The sequence below is a fragment of the Lates calcarifer genome, linkage group LG17 (genome assembly GCF_001640805.2).
Source record: "Lates calcarifer isolate ASB-BC8 linkage group LG17, TLL_Latcal_v3, whole genome shotgun sequence".
In the NCBI taxonomy this organism is placed as follows: domain Eukaryota; kingdom Metazoa; phylum Chordata; class Actinopteri; family Centropomidae; genus Lates; species Lates calcarifer.
In genome coordinates this window covers 5,687,496-5,702,870 of record NC_066849.1, presented here as the reverse complement: position 1 = coordinate 5,702,870, position 15,375 = coordinate 5,687,496, and the positions used below count along the sequence as shown (strand labels likewise).

Below are 15,375 nucleotides of genomic sequence, written 5' to 3'. Positions count from 1 at the left end.
AACTACTTACAGACACACACTGTATTTATCCATTTATATATAAACTTTAGATAATTATGTACAACTCCCAATAAATTACACACTTATTATTTGGAACATGATGTTCCCATGTGAAATCGATAGCGTTTCCCCTGGCTGTTTATGAAGGTCAAATACAAGCAATGTTTTCTCTGTTGTACAAACAACTAACGAAACACTGCTCCGCCTGGGATACACGTGACCATATACATGGATTTGTTTGTGCATGATTGTCTGTGAGTGTGTATGTGTGTTTGTTTTGTGCATGTGTCTGTATGAGTGTGTGTGTGTGTGTGTGTGTGTGTGTGTGTGAGAGTGTGGATGGAGCCTTTGTAACAAAACACCCGAGGTGTCAGAGGGACACAGTGGGGTGATGGAGGAAAGGATGGGGGCCCAGTGAGGAGGTGTTCCTGTATTGTTGTACTGCTGTTGAAACTGTCGCTCTGAGTTTGAGTCTTTCATACTCACAGTTATTTTCAGGGGAATTTACCACAGGCCAGGAGGTGGAATTCAGAGCGTACTTTTCAACAAGGAGAGAGGGAAGGACAGGAGAGGAGCAGGAGGGGGGAGGGGTTGAGAGGAAAGGTAGAGGAGGTAGTACACTCTTTCCACATGCTCGTCTTCCCCGTTTGCATGTGCACACCAGAGTTCTCTGTGGACTGCTGGGAGGTGAGGGGAGAGGAGGAAGAGGGAGGAGGATGAGGAGATGCATGCATACGTGCACCCTGGCCTTTAGTCCCCCGGGGGCTTTGGACCCTGGCAAATCTGCATCGTCTGTGTTCTTTGATCCTGCCTTCAGGGCAGCTCAGTAGATCCACTGTCATGTGAACATGTGCATCTCCATTCTCTGAGTCAAGTAATAGTTTGTGGCGCATTATGGGGGAATGAAATGTGGTTTATTATTTACCCAACCAGGGAGTGCAGTTAGGAAAAAGAGGGCATTTAATGTAGAGTGTAGATGCTTGAGTTACTTTTACTGAACAAAAAAGGAGCAAAATCTGATTGTGTTTGAAGAGACAGTATGATGGAGCTTAATTTTCTATTTCTGATAAATTTTCTGATGAATATCTGAGGAGTTAATGTCCTGACATAGAATTCCAGCTATCACTGTTGATCACGTTTTACTTTGTAATGTAGGAAGGATGTGAGGATGAATGCTACAAATGTTTTTCTTAACATCAACCATATGTCCATTTTATCCTTTTTTCTTACCCAGACACACACTGGGGAGAAGGAGAAGATCTGCCCGTACTGTGGACAAAAATTTGCCAGCAACGGCACACTAAGGGTCCACATCCGCAGCCATACAGGTCAGTGGTCCTCCGCACTTCAGTGCTTTGTTAAATCGACCATCAGCTGCCATTAACATTACCTACTAGAGTTAAAGATGTGAAGTATCCACAGAGCACTGAGAGACACTCATATTTTGAATATTTAGATCAATATAAACTTCAGGATGGACATTCTTGCAATAATCAGATCAAAGTTAAGAAGGCATTTGGTGTACAAGTTAAGAAACACTATTTAAATATGCCATCTAATTGTTATGCTTGTTCATTTTATTCGCTCTTATTAAAGGAATAGTTTTGTTAAATGTTATTTGTATTTGTTTGCTTGTCAAGAGTTAGATGACAGGATCAATACCACTGTCATGTCTGTTCTTAAATATGAAGTTAGAGCCAGCAGCTGGTGAGATTTGTCTGGAAACAGCAGCAAAAAAAATCTGTCTACCACCATCTTTAAAGCTCACTTTTTAACATCATTGCTATTGGGAGTAGATACATCTTGAAGTTCAGCACATAACCATCTGTGAAACCACAACTTTAGTTTTTATACTAACTATAACAAAGAAATTATGCTAAGCTAAGCTAACCAGCTGCTAGCTGTAGCTTTATATTTGCTACACAGACATAAGAGAGGTGTCATTCTTATCTGACTCTGAGCAAGAAAGTGAAAAATATATAAACTAAATGTCTAACTATTCCTTTAATGATTCAGTGCTTCAGAAACAAACCTGTTCTCAGCACAGTACCTTTTCTAATCCCATCTCAGTGCACCTTCACGACTACCACCTTTACACCATCGTAACCCAAAGGAATGGACGAAGCACATTTCAATGTTAGAAAATTCCAACATGTTGAAGCGCTGCTTGTGCCCGTCTTTGCACGGCCACAAAAATAGAGCCCTGAATGTTCATTAAACTGCCTTAAACTAGAAAGCTACACATTCCTGTGCGTTTCCTTACCAACAGACTGGTGCAGAGCCCTGGCATGGCCACACACACGCTTCTTGGCCTCTAAACTTGTTCACTCACTCTTTCTCTCTCTTTCTGTCTCTCTGCCTGCTCCTGGCTGTCTCCTTTTTTTCCTCACTCCCACTTAAACTTCATCTCTCTTTTCTTGCCTTTTTCTCTTGTGTTGTCTTCTCTCTTTGTCCTGTTGTCTTTTGGGATTGAGTACATCACTCTCCCCTGCTGGGTTTCTGGCAACAGACACACCTGGTGATGGCCTTTTAAGTCAAATAGATCTGTCGGGGAAAAAATTATGATTTTCTCATTTAACCCAGGTGGAGCTGTGGTGTCATTCTCAGCCCACATAAATGGCCGTCTTGATGAACAAATCATTTACTTAATCATGCCTTAGTCAGCTTCATTAGCGCCCATTGCTTTGGATTCCTCTGCCCCATCAAATTAAAAGCAATTTCAGCTTAAATCATATTTATAGCCTCTTAAACTCTTCTTTTAAGTGTAGATTTTTCAAAATGTGTGTGTATATTTGCATGGTGGCAGGTCCATTGACAAGCCTGCTACACTTTGACAACAGCGCCCTGTGTATCCATGTGTGCATGAGCTGTGTATGTGTGTGAAGGACAAACCAACAAAAAGAGAGAATGTATACCAGTGTGGGCCGCGGCCCAGTCTGATTGTATTTATATAGAATAAACAAAAGAGAGGAATGCTGGGGGAGGGGTGGGAGCCGAGAGGACACCTCAAAGAAAGAAAGGAGCAAAGAGAGAAAAGACCACTCCAAGAAAGCATCCAGCCGGATGACCCTTGACCCTGACTGGCTGTAAATCTGTCCCCTCATTCTATAGACGGGGTTTTTTTGTTTGTTGTGTTTTTGTGTGAGGGGGAAAAAATAAGCTTTGGTGAACAGTGTGAGTTGTTCTCTAAAGCGACAATCCTGACAAGACTCATCTTGTTCTCAAACAGTGAAGAGTAATTTTGCGGGCACACACAGCTTTTGTAAGGATGTGGAGAATTGTTTGATAAATGTGGAATGTGTAAATCATAAAACAAACCTGTTAATGTGAGTAAAGACTTTACAGTTGGGTAGTTTTTCTGTCAGTAATCTCTTTAAAAGGCCACCAACTGAGGTAAAGACCTTTAAATCGACAGCTTCTCTGGATGGCAGACAGGAAAGCTTGATCTTGTTTGTCTTCCTGCTTCACAGGAACAAGTCAGCATTGATTATTTACCTGCCAAACACAGAGGACTTTGTAAGGATTCCTTGGAGATTTCCTACCCCTATCATTTTACTATCAAACACTGTAGGGCATTATGAGAGACATGGGTTAAGTATGAAACAGATGAAAGAGAAATTTGAAAACATCAACCTGAAAGTGCTATTAAGTAGCTGGCAAGACATGTACTGTATATTTGGCTTGGATTTTGTTTCAGTTTAATTTGGTTAGAACATCATGCTCAGCTCAAGCAAATTAGTTGTAGTGCCACAGAGCTGGCGTCTTCTCGGAGAGCAGTTTTTATGAGTTCACTGACGACCCATAAAATGTGAGCTGTCAAAAACTTGGACGAGGATGTTGAAGACGTCGTGGAGCTCAGTAGTCATGATGGATGAGTCTATCATTTTCTAAATTGTTCTTTTTGGCCCCATGGTGGAGCAAATGTGTCCTTCTCCACATCAGAGCTCAATGAGAGCAGATTTTCCCACCATGTGTGCCATGATGTGGTAAATAAACCGTAGTGGGGTCATGAGAATTATTTGTGCCAGGGGAAACGTTGACAGAACCCAGTGCCTCGCTGTCATACTGACATCATAGGACGTGTCATGTTTGGGCACAATGATAAGTGTAAGCCCATGAGCTACGTTACAGCAAATTGGTTTGGCATTTTAACCCATAATCCTGATTTAGTGTTTATGTTATTTAATGATTCAGGCGTCAACATTTAGACTTTTTCCACTTACAGACAGGACAGTGGCTCTTCAGTGTGTTTGCAAGTGTTCAGTAGTCAACAATGGAACATTTGTCATAAATTTAAGTTCGTCATCCATAATCAGCTTCATGAGCAACAAAGAAAATCTGTAAATTTGACAAGCAGAAGCACGAGACAGAGAAGTAAAAAGTAGTAACAGCTGTCTGTGATGGGAAATATTCAAGCCATTATGTGTTGAATTAAACTGGGGAAACTGAAATTGATGGGTTGAAAACAACACATAAACAGCACAGATTTTCACTTGTACTCTTTTTACTACTGAGAAAAAATCTGAATAATTTGAAGATGCTATAAAAATGCACTCGTAGTGTCTTTAAACTTCAGCAATGTAGTACAGCACTTCCATAACGTCGGTCTACTTACAAGAGACAGATTAAAAAAGAACTGTCAAAATTGAAGTTGGGATTATTATAGATCAAGTCCCCAAAACACTGTCAAAGTTACCATCCAAATATAAAACTATTTCCAGAAATTTAGCAGTAGAAAATGCAAAATAATGTACATTTCCATCCACTACTGTTATGTAAATAGTAGGAAATATAGCATTTATGTTTGTTTATTTCTGTTTTCCACACAGATCTGATGTTTCAGTCTGCCACTATATTTACTGACTCTCTTTCCATTACACTTTGTCACATTGTTCTATTACCAGTGCAATGTTCCACCTCAGATACACATAAAAACTGTCATTGAGATATCACATGTTCCTTTTTTTAAGCGACTTTCTGTGGTTTCCACTCAGGTTTTTAAATATACTAATTGAAAATGTGCATAAAAATGGAAGGAGGTGCACTTTCTAGATCCTATATTTCCTATAGTGAAACTCAGTGTTGTCTTTGGGATTATATATTCATAGTAAGTCTGAAAAGTGATGAAGATATGAATATAAAGAAATGACTACATAACAGCTGAAAACAGTGAATCAATGTTAAAATTGATTCAGTTGGAATATGTATTATATTATCTGAACAAATAAAGTCCACATCCTCAGAGATGCAAAGTAAGGAGAAGTTCCTCAATGTTTGGACTCCAGATGACAAGTAAGATAAATCTGCTCCACTGAACTAACACACAACAATTCATATTTGGGTCATAATCATCAATACTTGTTATCTTCAGTGAAGGAAGAGAGAAAACAAAACACTTGTTCTTGTAAAAAGCTGTCTTAATTTTTCAAACACACGTTCACTCTACCACTGGCACAGGACAGAGGATACTAATTGTCTCGATAGACATGTCATTTGTTACTGTAATTATACACAGCCATATTTAGATGTTTTAAAAAGCTGCACATTCACAGCTTTAAGTGATCTCACAACAGAACAACTGCCCTCAAATGGACATCTGGGAGAACTCTGGAATCACTGAACCTATTTGTGTACAGATGATTTTGTTTGTCTTGACTGTGGTCATGGTTACAATCTTGTAAAGTAAAATCACCATGTACTGAATTATTGTCTGTCCCTGTGATGAATAGTTCCTTGCTGTTGCAGCTTTAACTCTTTTTGGGTGCGGTGCAGATGCTTCATTTGGATTGAGGATTTTTGTTTTGAGACTAGTGTCAGGTTCAGATCTGCTGCATGTGTGATGAGGCTTGGGAATGGACTTGTCTGATACAGGTACCCTCACATGGGCAAGTTTAAGAGAATTGTTTGAGGAAGTGGAGAAATCTACTGAGACCCTGGCCATAATGGATAGGTCAAGTGTAAAAGTTGTTGGGCGTTGCTACGGCTCATCAAAGGCAATCTCTTATCATCTCCAACACACTGATATCACGTTACCTCTGTGGCCCCTGTCGGCATGTGGCACAGGGCAGAGAGTGGAGGGCCACCGTCTGGCTGAACTGGAGGAAGCCAGGAATTAATTTCTGACGGACCACACTAATGTCTTTCAGACCGGAGCCCCGAAGCTACAAAGCGTTCTCCATAACACGAACGCTGTGCGGCAGGCAAAACGACAAAGCCGACCATCTGCTAACCAGACACGCAGCCGTACGCGCACATATACAACACACAAGGGGTGCCAAACGGATCGATTAGCAGACAAGGAGTGTGAGGGCCACAGCGGGGGGCGGGGGAGACACCCGGGGGTCAAAGAGATGGTGTACTGTTTCAGCACATGCTAAATCAGTTACCATCTCCACACACATAAAGCCCTGGCTCAGTACTGCAGCCACCCCTCATAATCCCCAAACAATCTGGCTCAATCTGGAGAGTAAGTGGAGGGTTTCTAGTTACAGTAACACTCAGCAGAACAGACACTAAGCCTCTCGCACGAATAACAGACCAATGTTGCGAGACTGTTACTACTTAGGTTTCCAAGTAGCATTTGTTTATTTCCTGTTTTGCTAAAGGATTCAGTTGCTCTTGTTTTATTCCGGGCAGGTTGAACCAGTGGAAAAGCAGTGACCGTTGAACAAAAGCAGTTTTGAGTGGGAACTACAGTATAAGTAGCCACATTTATGAATGACCTCTTTTAGAATATCGAATACCATCATTTTCTCTGTTTGCATTTTCCAGATGAGGCACACATGTCCGGAACCAGAGAGTGTATAGGTTAAGTAGGTGAATTAGTGTGTACTTATTTACGAGCCCCTGTGTTAGCAGGGTGTGGTTGTCTGTGCTGTGTATTAACTGACAATAGCCAGCTCCTGGGAGGGATGTGATCCAAGCCACAGAAGTACATTGGCACACTGCGCTCCTCTGCTATTAGGACACTAATGCCTTCTCCAGGACTCCCCAAGGCTAGTGCTGGGCCTAAACCTGATACCACACATGCTACATAAGACATAGGACTTGCTCTCTTCTGTCTCAAAACACATCTGGGATTCAGATCTTCCTGTTTGTCAACAAAAGGCCTCCTAGAGGCTGAAACTGCACAGAAGGGGATTTTAGGACAGAATGCCGAGCTGCCCTCTTGCACATGTTTCAGTATATGGAATCAGTCCACATACGTCATGTTAACCCTTTCTACACCACTGTGAGGTTACACGTTTTGTTACTTTGTGTCACAGTGCTCCTCTGAAGCCCTCTTGTGGGGGGTTTATGGGGGGTTTAGACCCTGACTTGCATATCTGCTACACAACAGCTGTCATAGCATCTCTGTTGAAAGACACAGGCTTTATGGGATACGAATCATTAGAAAATAACCATTGTAGTTGTTTGATAGTTCAAACTTGGAGTACTGGCAAAGCCAGAAGGTTAAAAAAAAGTCAGATTTCACAAGTGGATACAGTCATGAGTTTCCACTCAGGGAAAAAAAAACAGCAGCGATATTCAAATGAAATCATTCAAATGCAAAATATCCACACATTCCCATGAAAAGCACTTGTTTCTGCCAAAATAAATGCCCAAATGCCCTCAAACGTTTGTTTTCACAACCCAGCTTTTAATCAAATATAAGAAATGGCCATTAAATATTTACTTAACACCTCAATCACGCCTTCACATCTTGGCTGTTCAACCAGACCTGGACTTACTGTCAGAAACAGAAGAGAAATATTCCTCCAACACAGTCGTGTTTATAGCAGTGTGATAATATTACTCTTCTCATATATTCCCTGGATGGATTTTCTGATTTAATAAGCATCTTTGCATTTTGAATCCCACGGAAACACAGCTAATTAACCTTATTACTTAAAGGGGCAAAACATCTCCCCCATCAATAAAATTACTTGCTTGCCTGTTCAACAATTAGTCACTACAGAGAGATTATATTACTATGAAGCAGATAAGAAATTAGATCGTTGTACTGAAGGAATAGACACAAAATGTCTTGCTGTAGGTATCCATTTTTGGCAGTATTTCATCAAATTGTACTGTGTGCACTTGCAGGCATATATATAAATTCAGAAGAGAGTAATGCCTAATATCATTTGATTCCCTGCTCCATTTTTAGTTTTATGAACACAGGAAATTTATTTAGTTTGCACTATTCTCCTGATCAAAGCTACAGCTATGAAATAAATCATGCAGTTATTGAACCCAGGATTTTTCCTTGTCTGTGCCATACTGTATTTCCCTGTCTGAATCTTTAATTTCATTGTGGTTCTATAGGTTACCTCATATCTCTTCTATAGATTAGTAATCAACTGTGGTGCTCCTATCTGGCCCGTGGATCTGGCCTGGTAAACAGATCCATGTGTCAGTAGAGTGGTTGACTGACAGCCTGTCACTTTCTCTTCGTCATCAGCAGTGTGTGCTCAGATAGGATCTGTAGGAGTTTGGCTGGACTGCTTTTGATCCAACTGGGATAAGCCACATTGCCTCTGATGTGCTCCTAAACTGTTGGCCAGTTGTAGCTCAGATATCGGGCCATGAATTGTAGCCAGCATAGGCTTTGCTCTGCAGTGGAAAGTCAACGTGCATCAGAAATGACTGGCTCTGAGTGAGTGATATCAGGTCTACCAGTAGCCAGGTCAAATCTAAATTAGAGCAGGATGGGAAGAGCATTTTACAGAAAGGGACAGGACAGTGCACATCCCCCCGATAGCTACACACCAAACACACCAACGATGAACAGTCCACATTTTTCTTTTGTTTTCTACCTGACAGTGAAGGTCTTCCTTTAAAGTGGTCATGTTGGAGAACATTTTTGTCAGTATCTGTCAGTGTGTGTGTGACAAACACATTTGCAATATATGCACAATCAAAAATCTGCCTGTAGTTCTGAGGTTGTCTTCCTGTTAGAGCTGTAGGTTAAACTTCTGTATATTAATCTGAATAGTACCATTTATATGTGAGTAATCTCTTGTGCACTCGTGTTTTTTGTTCCCTAGGTGAGCGTCCATACCAGTGCCCTTACTGTGACAAAGCCTTCAGCAAGAATGATGGCCTAAAGATGCACATCCGCACACACACTCGTGTAAGTTTTAACCATTGCATGTTGATGGTTTGGCTGTAGTGTGTTTGCTCTGATGCATCAAATCAAGCTCTTTCTAATCACTGGCAAACTGTTTCACCAATCACAGCCATTTATTTCCTGCACACTGCCATGAACTAAATTCTGGTTCACAAAACACAGCTGTGGGTGTAGTCAAGTGTATTCTTACTGCACAGTAGCTTTCATTTGTAACTGTTTTTTCTATGAATGGATGAATACTATTATATGTAACAATGCCATGGTGACATTGTTATATATTTACAGAAGTAATGAAATGACCAAGCATCACCAAATGCATCATGGGTTTTTATTTCACAGGGGACATTTTGACATGTCACTATAATGAAAATTGATGATAGCTGAATTCCATGTAGGTGCTTCAGTTTCAGGGTCCTGGTACTCTGCATGCTGGCTCACTGTCACACTGTCATCTTTAATGTTATTAGTAACACCTGTGCTTTTCCTACTGTGACGAGTCAACATGTGTGCTGGGGAAAAGACCTATAAACACCTAATTACACTGCTTTTAGTGTTGCATCATATTCCACCATACAAAATGAGTGCTGCCTGATCAATGTTTATAAAATTCAAAAACAAGGTGTCATAAATCTTTGGTTGTATTTGGTTCTATTTAATGACATTTAGTTAACTGCAGGCATGTTCTCTTTAAAGTCTGAATTTCTCTTTGTTTGTCTGTGTTTATTGGTTAGGGGAACCAACTTTATCATTCAATCTGGAGTGCTAAAAAAAATTCTCACACAACTCGCCAAGTAAAAAAAGTCCTGTCTCCTCTGTGTCTAACATTTGTGACACTCCCTGCCTATTTAATTATTAGGTAATCCCCTCACTTGCAGGTTCTTTCATAAATCATCCAGTCTACTGACACAACATAGACATAGTGAAGTTACAGGCAGAAGAGACAATTAGACGTACTTTACTCGCACTGTGTTGGTGACTCACATTCCCAGTTTTATTTCTTTATAAACTGAGAGCAGCTGAATCCATAGCCAACTGTTGACCAAGTGGCAATGCACACAGTCAGATTCAGACATGGGAAACAGAGCTTTAATGGCCTGAACATGTAAATGTAAAGTGAGTCAGGGCTATGGGTGGAGAAAGGAAAAGGTAGGTTTCTGAGCGAACGTCATGAGGTCATTACCTGGGTTGGGACGCCACTCAGTTCCCTGCGTCACTTCTCAACCTATTGAAGCTCGCCACCAGAACGACACTTTCCATGAGCTCTTTGTGAGCATCTGGACGTTTGTGTTAGTGTCACTGTTGATAAATGAGACTTAATATGTGTTTCATCATAGATTTCCATCATCAGTTTCTGCAGCTATGACTGTGACAGTCAGGGCTTGTCAGCACAGTTAATTTCAAAGATTTGTCCTCCCTTAATGCTGTCCAGAGCACAGCGCTCTGTATGTTACAGTGTGTTGATAATGGAAGTATCCTGCCCAGGTTGACGTCTCTCAGTAGAAACAGACAGGTATAATTTTCTAGTGAGCTGCTGATTAAACTGACTGATGTTTTGTTCCTAATGTTCCCAGATCTGCCTTTGCTCACAGCGCTCTGAAATATGGGCTGAGCAGTTACAAACAGCAGAGCCAGATGAAGTCACTGTTGAGCAAAACAAATGTCATTTGGCTGCAGCTCACTGTTAATGTACAGATGATTTGAGATGGATACATTCAGAGTTTTTGTGTTTTTACCACAAACCACATCACTGGCAAATAAAATGAAAGACATTTTTGATATTGTTTTGATCTCTGAAGTAAATGAATGTGAATATATGTATATTGTATAATTACTCTCAATGTTAAAAGTTTTTGGACTAGGGCACTTTCAAAGTTAAAAAGTTTTTAGAAAAAGAAAACTATAATGTTTTTTGTTTGGATCAATTCAAATGCAACTCATATAACTATTTATCCTTGATGTTGTTCCATGCATACATTAGATTGCCTCTGTGGCCTGATTCAGGCGACGAGCTAACAGGTGACTCAGCTTTGCCGTTGTAGTAATGCTACATTTACATGTTTGTGTTTTCAAAAGGCAGCAAACAGCCTCACTTTATCCACTATTTTTCCATCTATGGTGTCAAATCCATCAAATTATCCATTCAGCACTCTGGGTTGGTGAACATGGGAATCGCAAAAGCCAAGTTTTCCCAGGCCAACAAGGCATGAAGTAGATCAGTGTGTAAGAATGTTCTGAAGTCAAGCACAAGGCACAACCGTTTGCATTTACACTCTGTTATAGTATTTAATTTTGCCCACATGATATAGCTGAAAATGTAAATGCATATGTAAGGTAGTGATTTCAGATGCAGCCTGAGCATCTACAGCCATGCTAGTGGCTCTGTGAGGCTGCACTTAGGTACAGAAGTGTTTTGAGCTAAATGCTAATTTCACCATGCTAACATGCTGATGTTCAGCAGGTATAATGCTTATCATGTTTTCTACCTTAGTTTAGGATGTTTTAGTGCTAATTAGCACTATAACAAAGTACAGCTGAGGCTACTAATTAGCTTTGTATTGCCAATATTTGGACATAAACAAAAGTACTGGACAAATTACAATTTTGATCTGACGATGGTGCTACATCAAAATTCAGGGCAACAATTTATCATGAGGGTAACATGAGTATCTGAATCAAATATCATAGAAATCCATTCAATAGAGTCTCTAGATTCAAACAAGACATTTCACTCAAGAAAACACAAATACCACAACACAGTGAATCATCAAAGTCAATAGGCTTCATCCTCTGGGAACCATGAATGTCAGGACCAAATTTCATGGCAATCCATTCAGTAGTTTTGAAACATTTCAATCTAGTTCAAAGTGGTGGCAAAAATCTCTTCTAACCTACTGTGACTTGTTCAGTGATTCCCAGCTGCACCCTGAAGCCTAATAGGGCACAGTGACTTCCATTTGGCCTGCTGCTTTACAAATACCCACGTATCTAACATGACACATGAGACGTGAGGCTCTTTTGGAGTAAGTAAACAAAACTCCATCTTTGCAGTTATATATGTGCTCTTTGCAGAGAGTGGTCAGATTCACAGGAGTAATCAGGTCAAAGGTCAGAGGGTGAACAGCTGCTGAAGAGTGAAGGTCACCAGGTACAGATGTTCAATGTTACCAGGGTCACAGTGATGATCAGGGTTCACCACATCACCTAAGTCCATCCATGTGTTTCCTGACCTTTGAGCTTTGACCCCTCATAGTTTTAGTTTTTCCTTTGTCATACAAGAACCCTTATGGAAAAAGCGGCGATCCTCATTAAAGCGGACGATTTAAGTGGGTATTTGCATTACACAGATCATCACAGGCTGTTTCCTCCAGGCAGGTTTCTCACACACACATACACACACACACAGCGCTTTATTCCCATTGTTCCCTTTATTCTGACACATGCGCACAAACAGTTGCATACTTAAATCCGCTAACACACATGTGCCCACTCACAGGCGCACATGCAGTGAACCTGATCTTTACCTCCTTTTGTATCCTGTGTCACTGGGCACTCCTTGCCCCGCCCACATGATAGCGCCTTTCCCAGGACCCTCACTTCCTGCATTCACCCTGTTCCCATGACAACTAAGCTTCAAATGGGTAGAGCCTTTGCTATCAGCCAGACTTGTCAAAAACAGCTTCCCAAAGAGTGACACTGAGAACCAGCTCGCTGCTATCTTCACGCTTCTTATTTCTCCTCAAGTCTTTTAGGTGTCACCACTGTTTCCCCTCTGACTGTCGGACACACCCACTGTCCACCCTCTTGAAAACATGTACACACACACACACACACACACACACACACACATACTTGGAGTTTTTGTGAAAACACACCCACAGCGAGATATCTGCTTTGACTGACAGTGAGACAGGCCTCCAGAAGGCACAGAGGAAATGTTCTTTGGTAAACTGATGAGGTGTAGAGACAGAGGAGTGATATTCTACAGCCCCAGAGTGCCAGTGCACTGATACACGTTCAAAGGGATTTTCTGTGCCATGTTTTCCTTACTCTTTTGAGGAATCCATGTGTTTTTGATGGCCCCTACGCCGGTCATTTCCTCCCTACTGCAGGGGCTGTACAATCTTTCATTTCATATCTTCATAAACTCACAGGGAGAGAACACCAGGGTGTGAAGGGAGAGGGTATCAGTGTGTGAAAATGAATGTGTGTGCGTGTGTGCGTGTGTGTGTGTGTGTGAGTGTGTGTGTGTGTGTGTGTGTGTGTGTGTTTGTTTCAGGCATATTTCCACATCTTCTTGGGTTTTCCACTGTGCTGTGCGTGTCTGTTTGTTTATCCTTGTGTGTGTGCGTGCACATGTGGACCATTACACTTTTTTCCTCCAGGTTTTGTCCATATGTTAACAGAACTGGGGAAGTATTGTTCTATGTATTGTTCTGCTACACACTGACAGATGAAGTGCCCTCTTTAAATTCAGATGTGTTTGTGTGTGTGTGTGTGTGTGTGTGTGTGTGTGTGTGTGTGTGTCGCTGCAGGAAAAGCCGTATAAATGCAGCGAGTGCAACAAGGCCTTCAGCCAGAAAAGAGGACTGGATGAACACATGAGGACCCACACAGGAGAGAAACCTTTCCAATGTGATGTAAGTATCTACCTCTACAGTACCTCAAACCCAACCTGTCCTCCCTCAATTCTTGCTTCTATTTGTCTGTGTGTGTGTGTGTGTGTGTGTGTGTGTGTGTGATGGTGCTCTGGCACCAGGCCAGATGCGGAGAAGAGTTGGGGGAGCTGCTCAGAAAGAGGCAGATAGTGATCTTGGTTCTCTGGAGGGGCCAAGTGGGCTGATCTCACGTAAACACATTGAGAGGATCAGAGGGAGAAATTACCCTGTGTTTATAATACTGTAGGAGTAATAATTATTCTCAGAGACTGGGGCGGGAACACGCAACAGAAGATGTTGTCCATGTTTTGAACAAACTTTTTCATTGTATTCAACATTCAACTGTATCTTGTGAATACGTTAAATTCAAAATCCTATGAAATTCTATCTAACCCTTAAAAATGTTTTAATGTAATGACAAATGTAAATCCCAAGGATCAGTTACCACAAGCTGTTACAGTGGATTCTGGGCGATAAAGGTACTTAAACTACTCCTTCATTTGAGATTCATAACAAACTCAAATCTGAACACACAGATATGATGCATACACTTTCCAAGGAATATGTAGGGAAGGAATATATATGTCCATTGTGAATAAATTACCATAAATCTTTTCAGAAATCATAGAAAAAAGATGATCCTTAAGTCCAGACCTTGCCTGAGAATCAAAATATTTCAAAGTTAAGTAAAATCCAGTGACAACAGAGACAGTGTCAGACTCTGAAAACCCCTGTTAAGCCATAAACGCAACCTTAGAATACAAATTTCTTAATTCCGTAAATCCATCGCCCAACTCTGGATTCTCAGATTTTTCATTTGAGCTTTAACACCCAAATAAACCTCAATCTGCCGCATCGCCTTGAGAAAATGCATCAATATCCATGCAGAATCATCTGTAGTTGTTGTTTAAGACCACAAAAACAGTATCCCATTCACCGCCAGTGAAGCATCACTAGAAAGTGTCTCCCAGCAACATCCTCCAACATTCATCTGGATTCTTTTCCCCTAGCTTCGGAAGAGACATTTTCATGTAAATAATTCTACGCTAAACTATTAAAGATAATAGAAATAACATGTGGATTGTATTTTGGGGTGGATTTTGACTTTGACAAAAGGATCGCACTGTTCCAGGAACATTTTCCAGACAAGCTAGAGGGGCTCTATAAGCAGCGTCTGTCACAACAGTATTAAAAATGTTGTAGAAGCATCCAGTAACATCTGGGTTACGACGAGACATGGAGGCCCCACTCTCATCAGCCACTGTCACAGTTTCACTTAATAAAATTCAAAATATTTTACAGACACTGGATCAGATTTGTAGATGGTCTCAGCTATATTTAATTCTACTTGGATAGTAAAGCTTGAACATAATAACACGTCAAGAAGAGTGGCCAAGTTCTGTGATAAACTATTGATATGGTATTATATGGTGGCTCTGCTGCTTTCATTCATAGTGTCGATTTCTTGCCCACAGATGTAAACTGTCTGTGAGATTTTCTGAATGTAATTCATAGCTCTGAAGTTCCTCACAGATGGAGTGAGGAGGAGACATGCTGTGATTCTTGAAGCAGCATGTTAAACTGCAGCTGAACGCCAGCCAGCGGCGG

At 41.0% G+C, this 15,375-nt stretch overlaps 1 protein-coding gene across 1 annotated transcript in view; it reads left to right on the top strand.

The window, feature by feature from the left end:
• Positions 1 to 15,375, top strand: part of prdm5 (PR domain containing 5) — a 30,656-nt gene that overhangs the window by 13,293 nt on the left and 1,988 nt on the right. Inside the window, exons 13-15 of the mRNA XM_018670096.2 lie at positions 1,235 to 1,328; positions 9,030 to 9,115; positions 13,645 to 13,749. Coding sequence (XP_018525612.1) covers positions 1,235 to 1,328; positions 9,030 to 9,115; positions 13,645 to 13,749 — 285 coding nt within the window. The remainder of the gene's footprint in view (positions 1 to 1,234; positions 1,329 to 9,029; positions 9,116 to 13,644; positions 13,750 to 15,375) is intronic.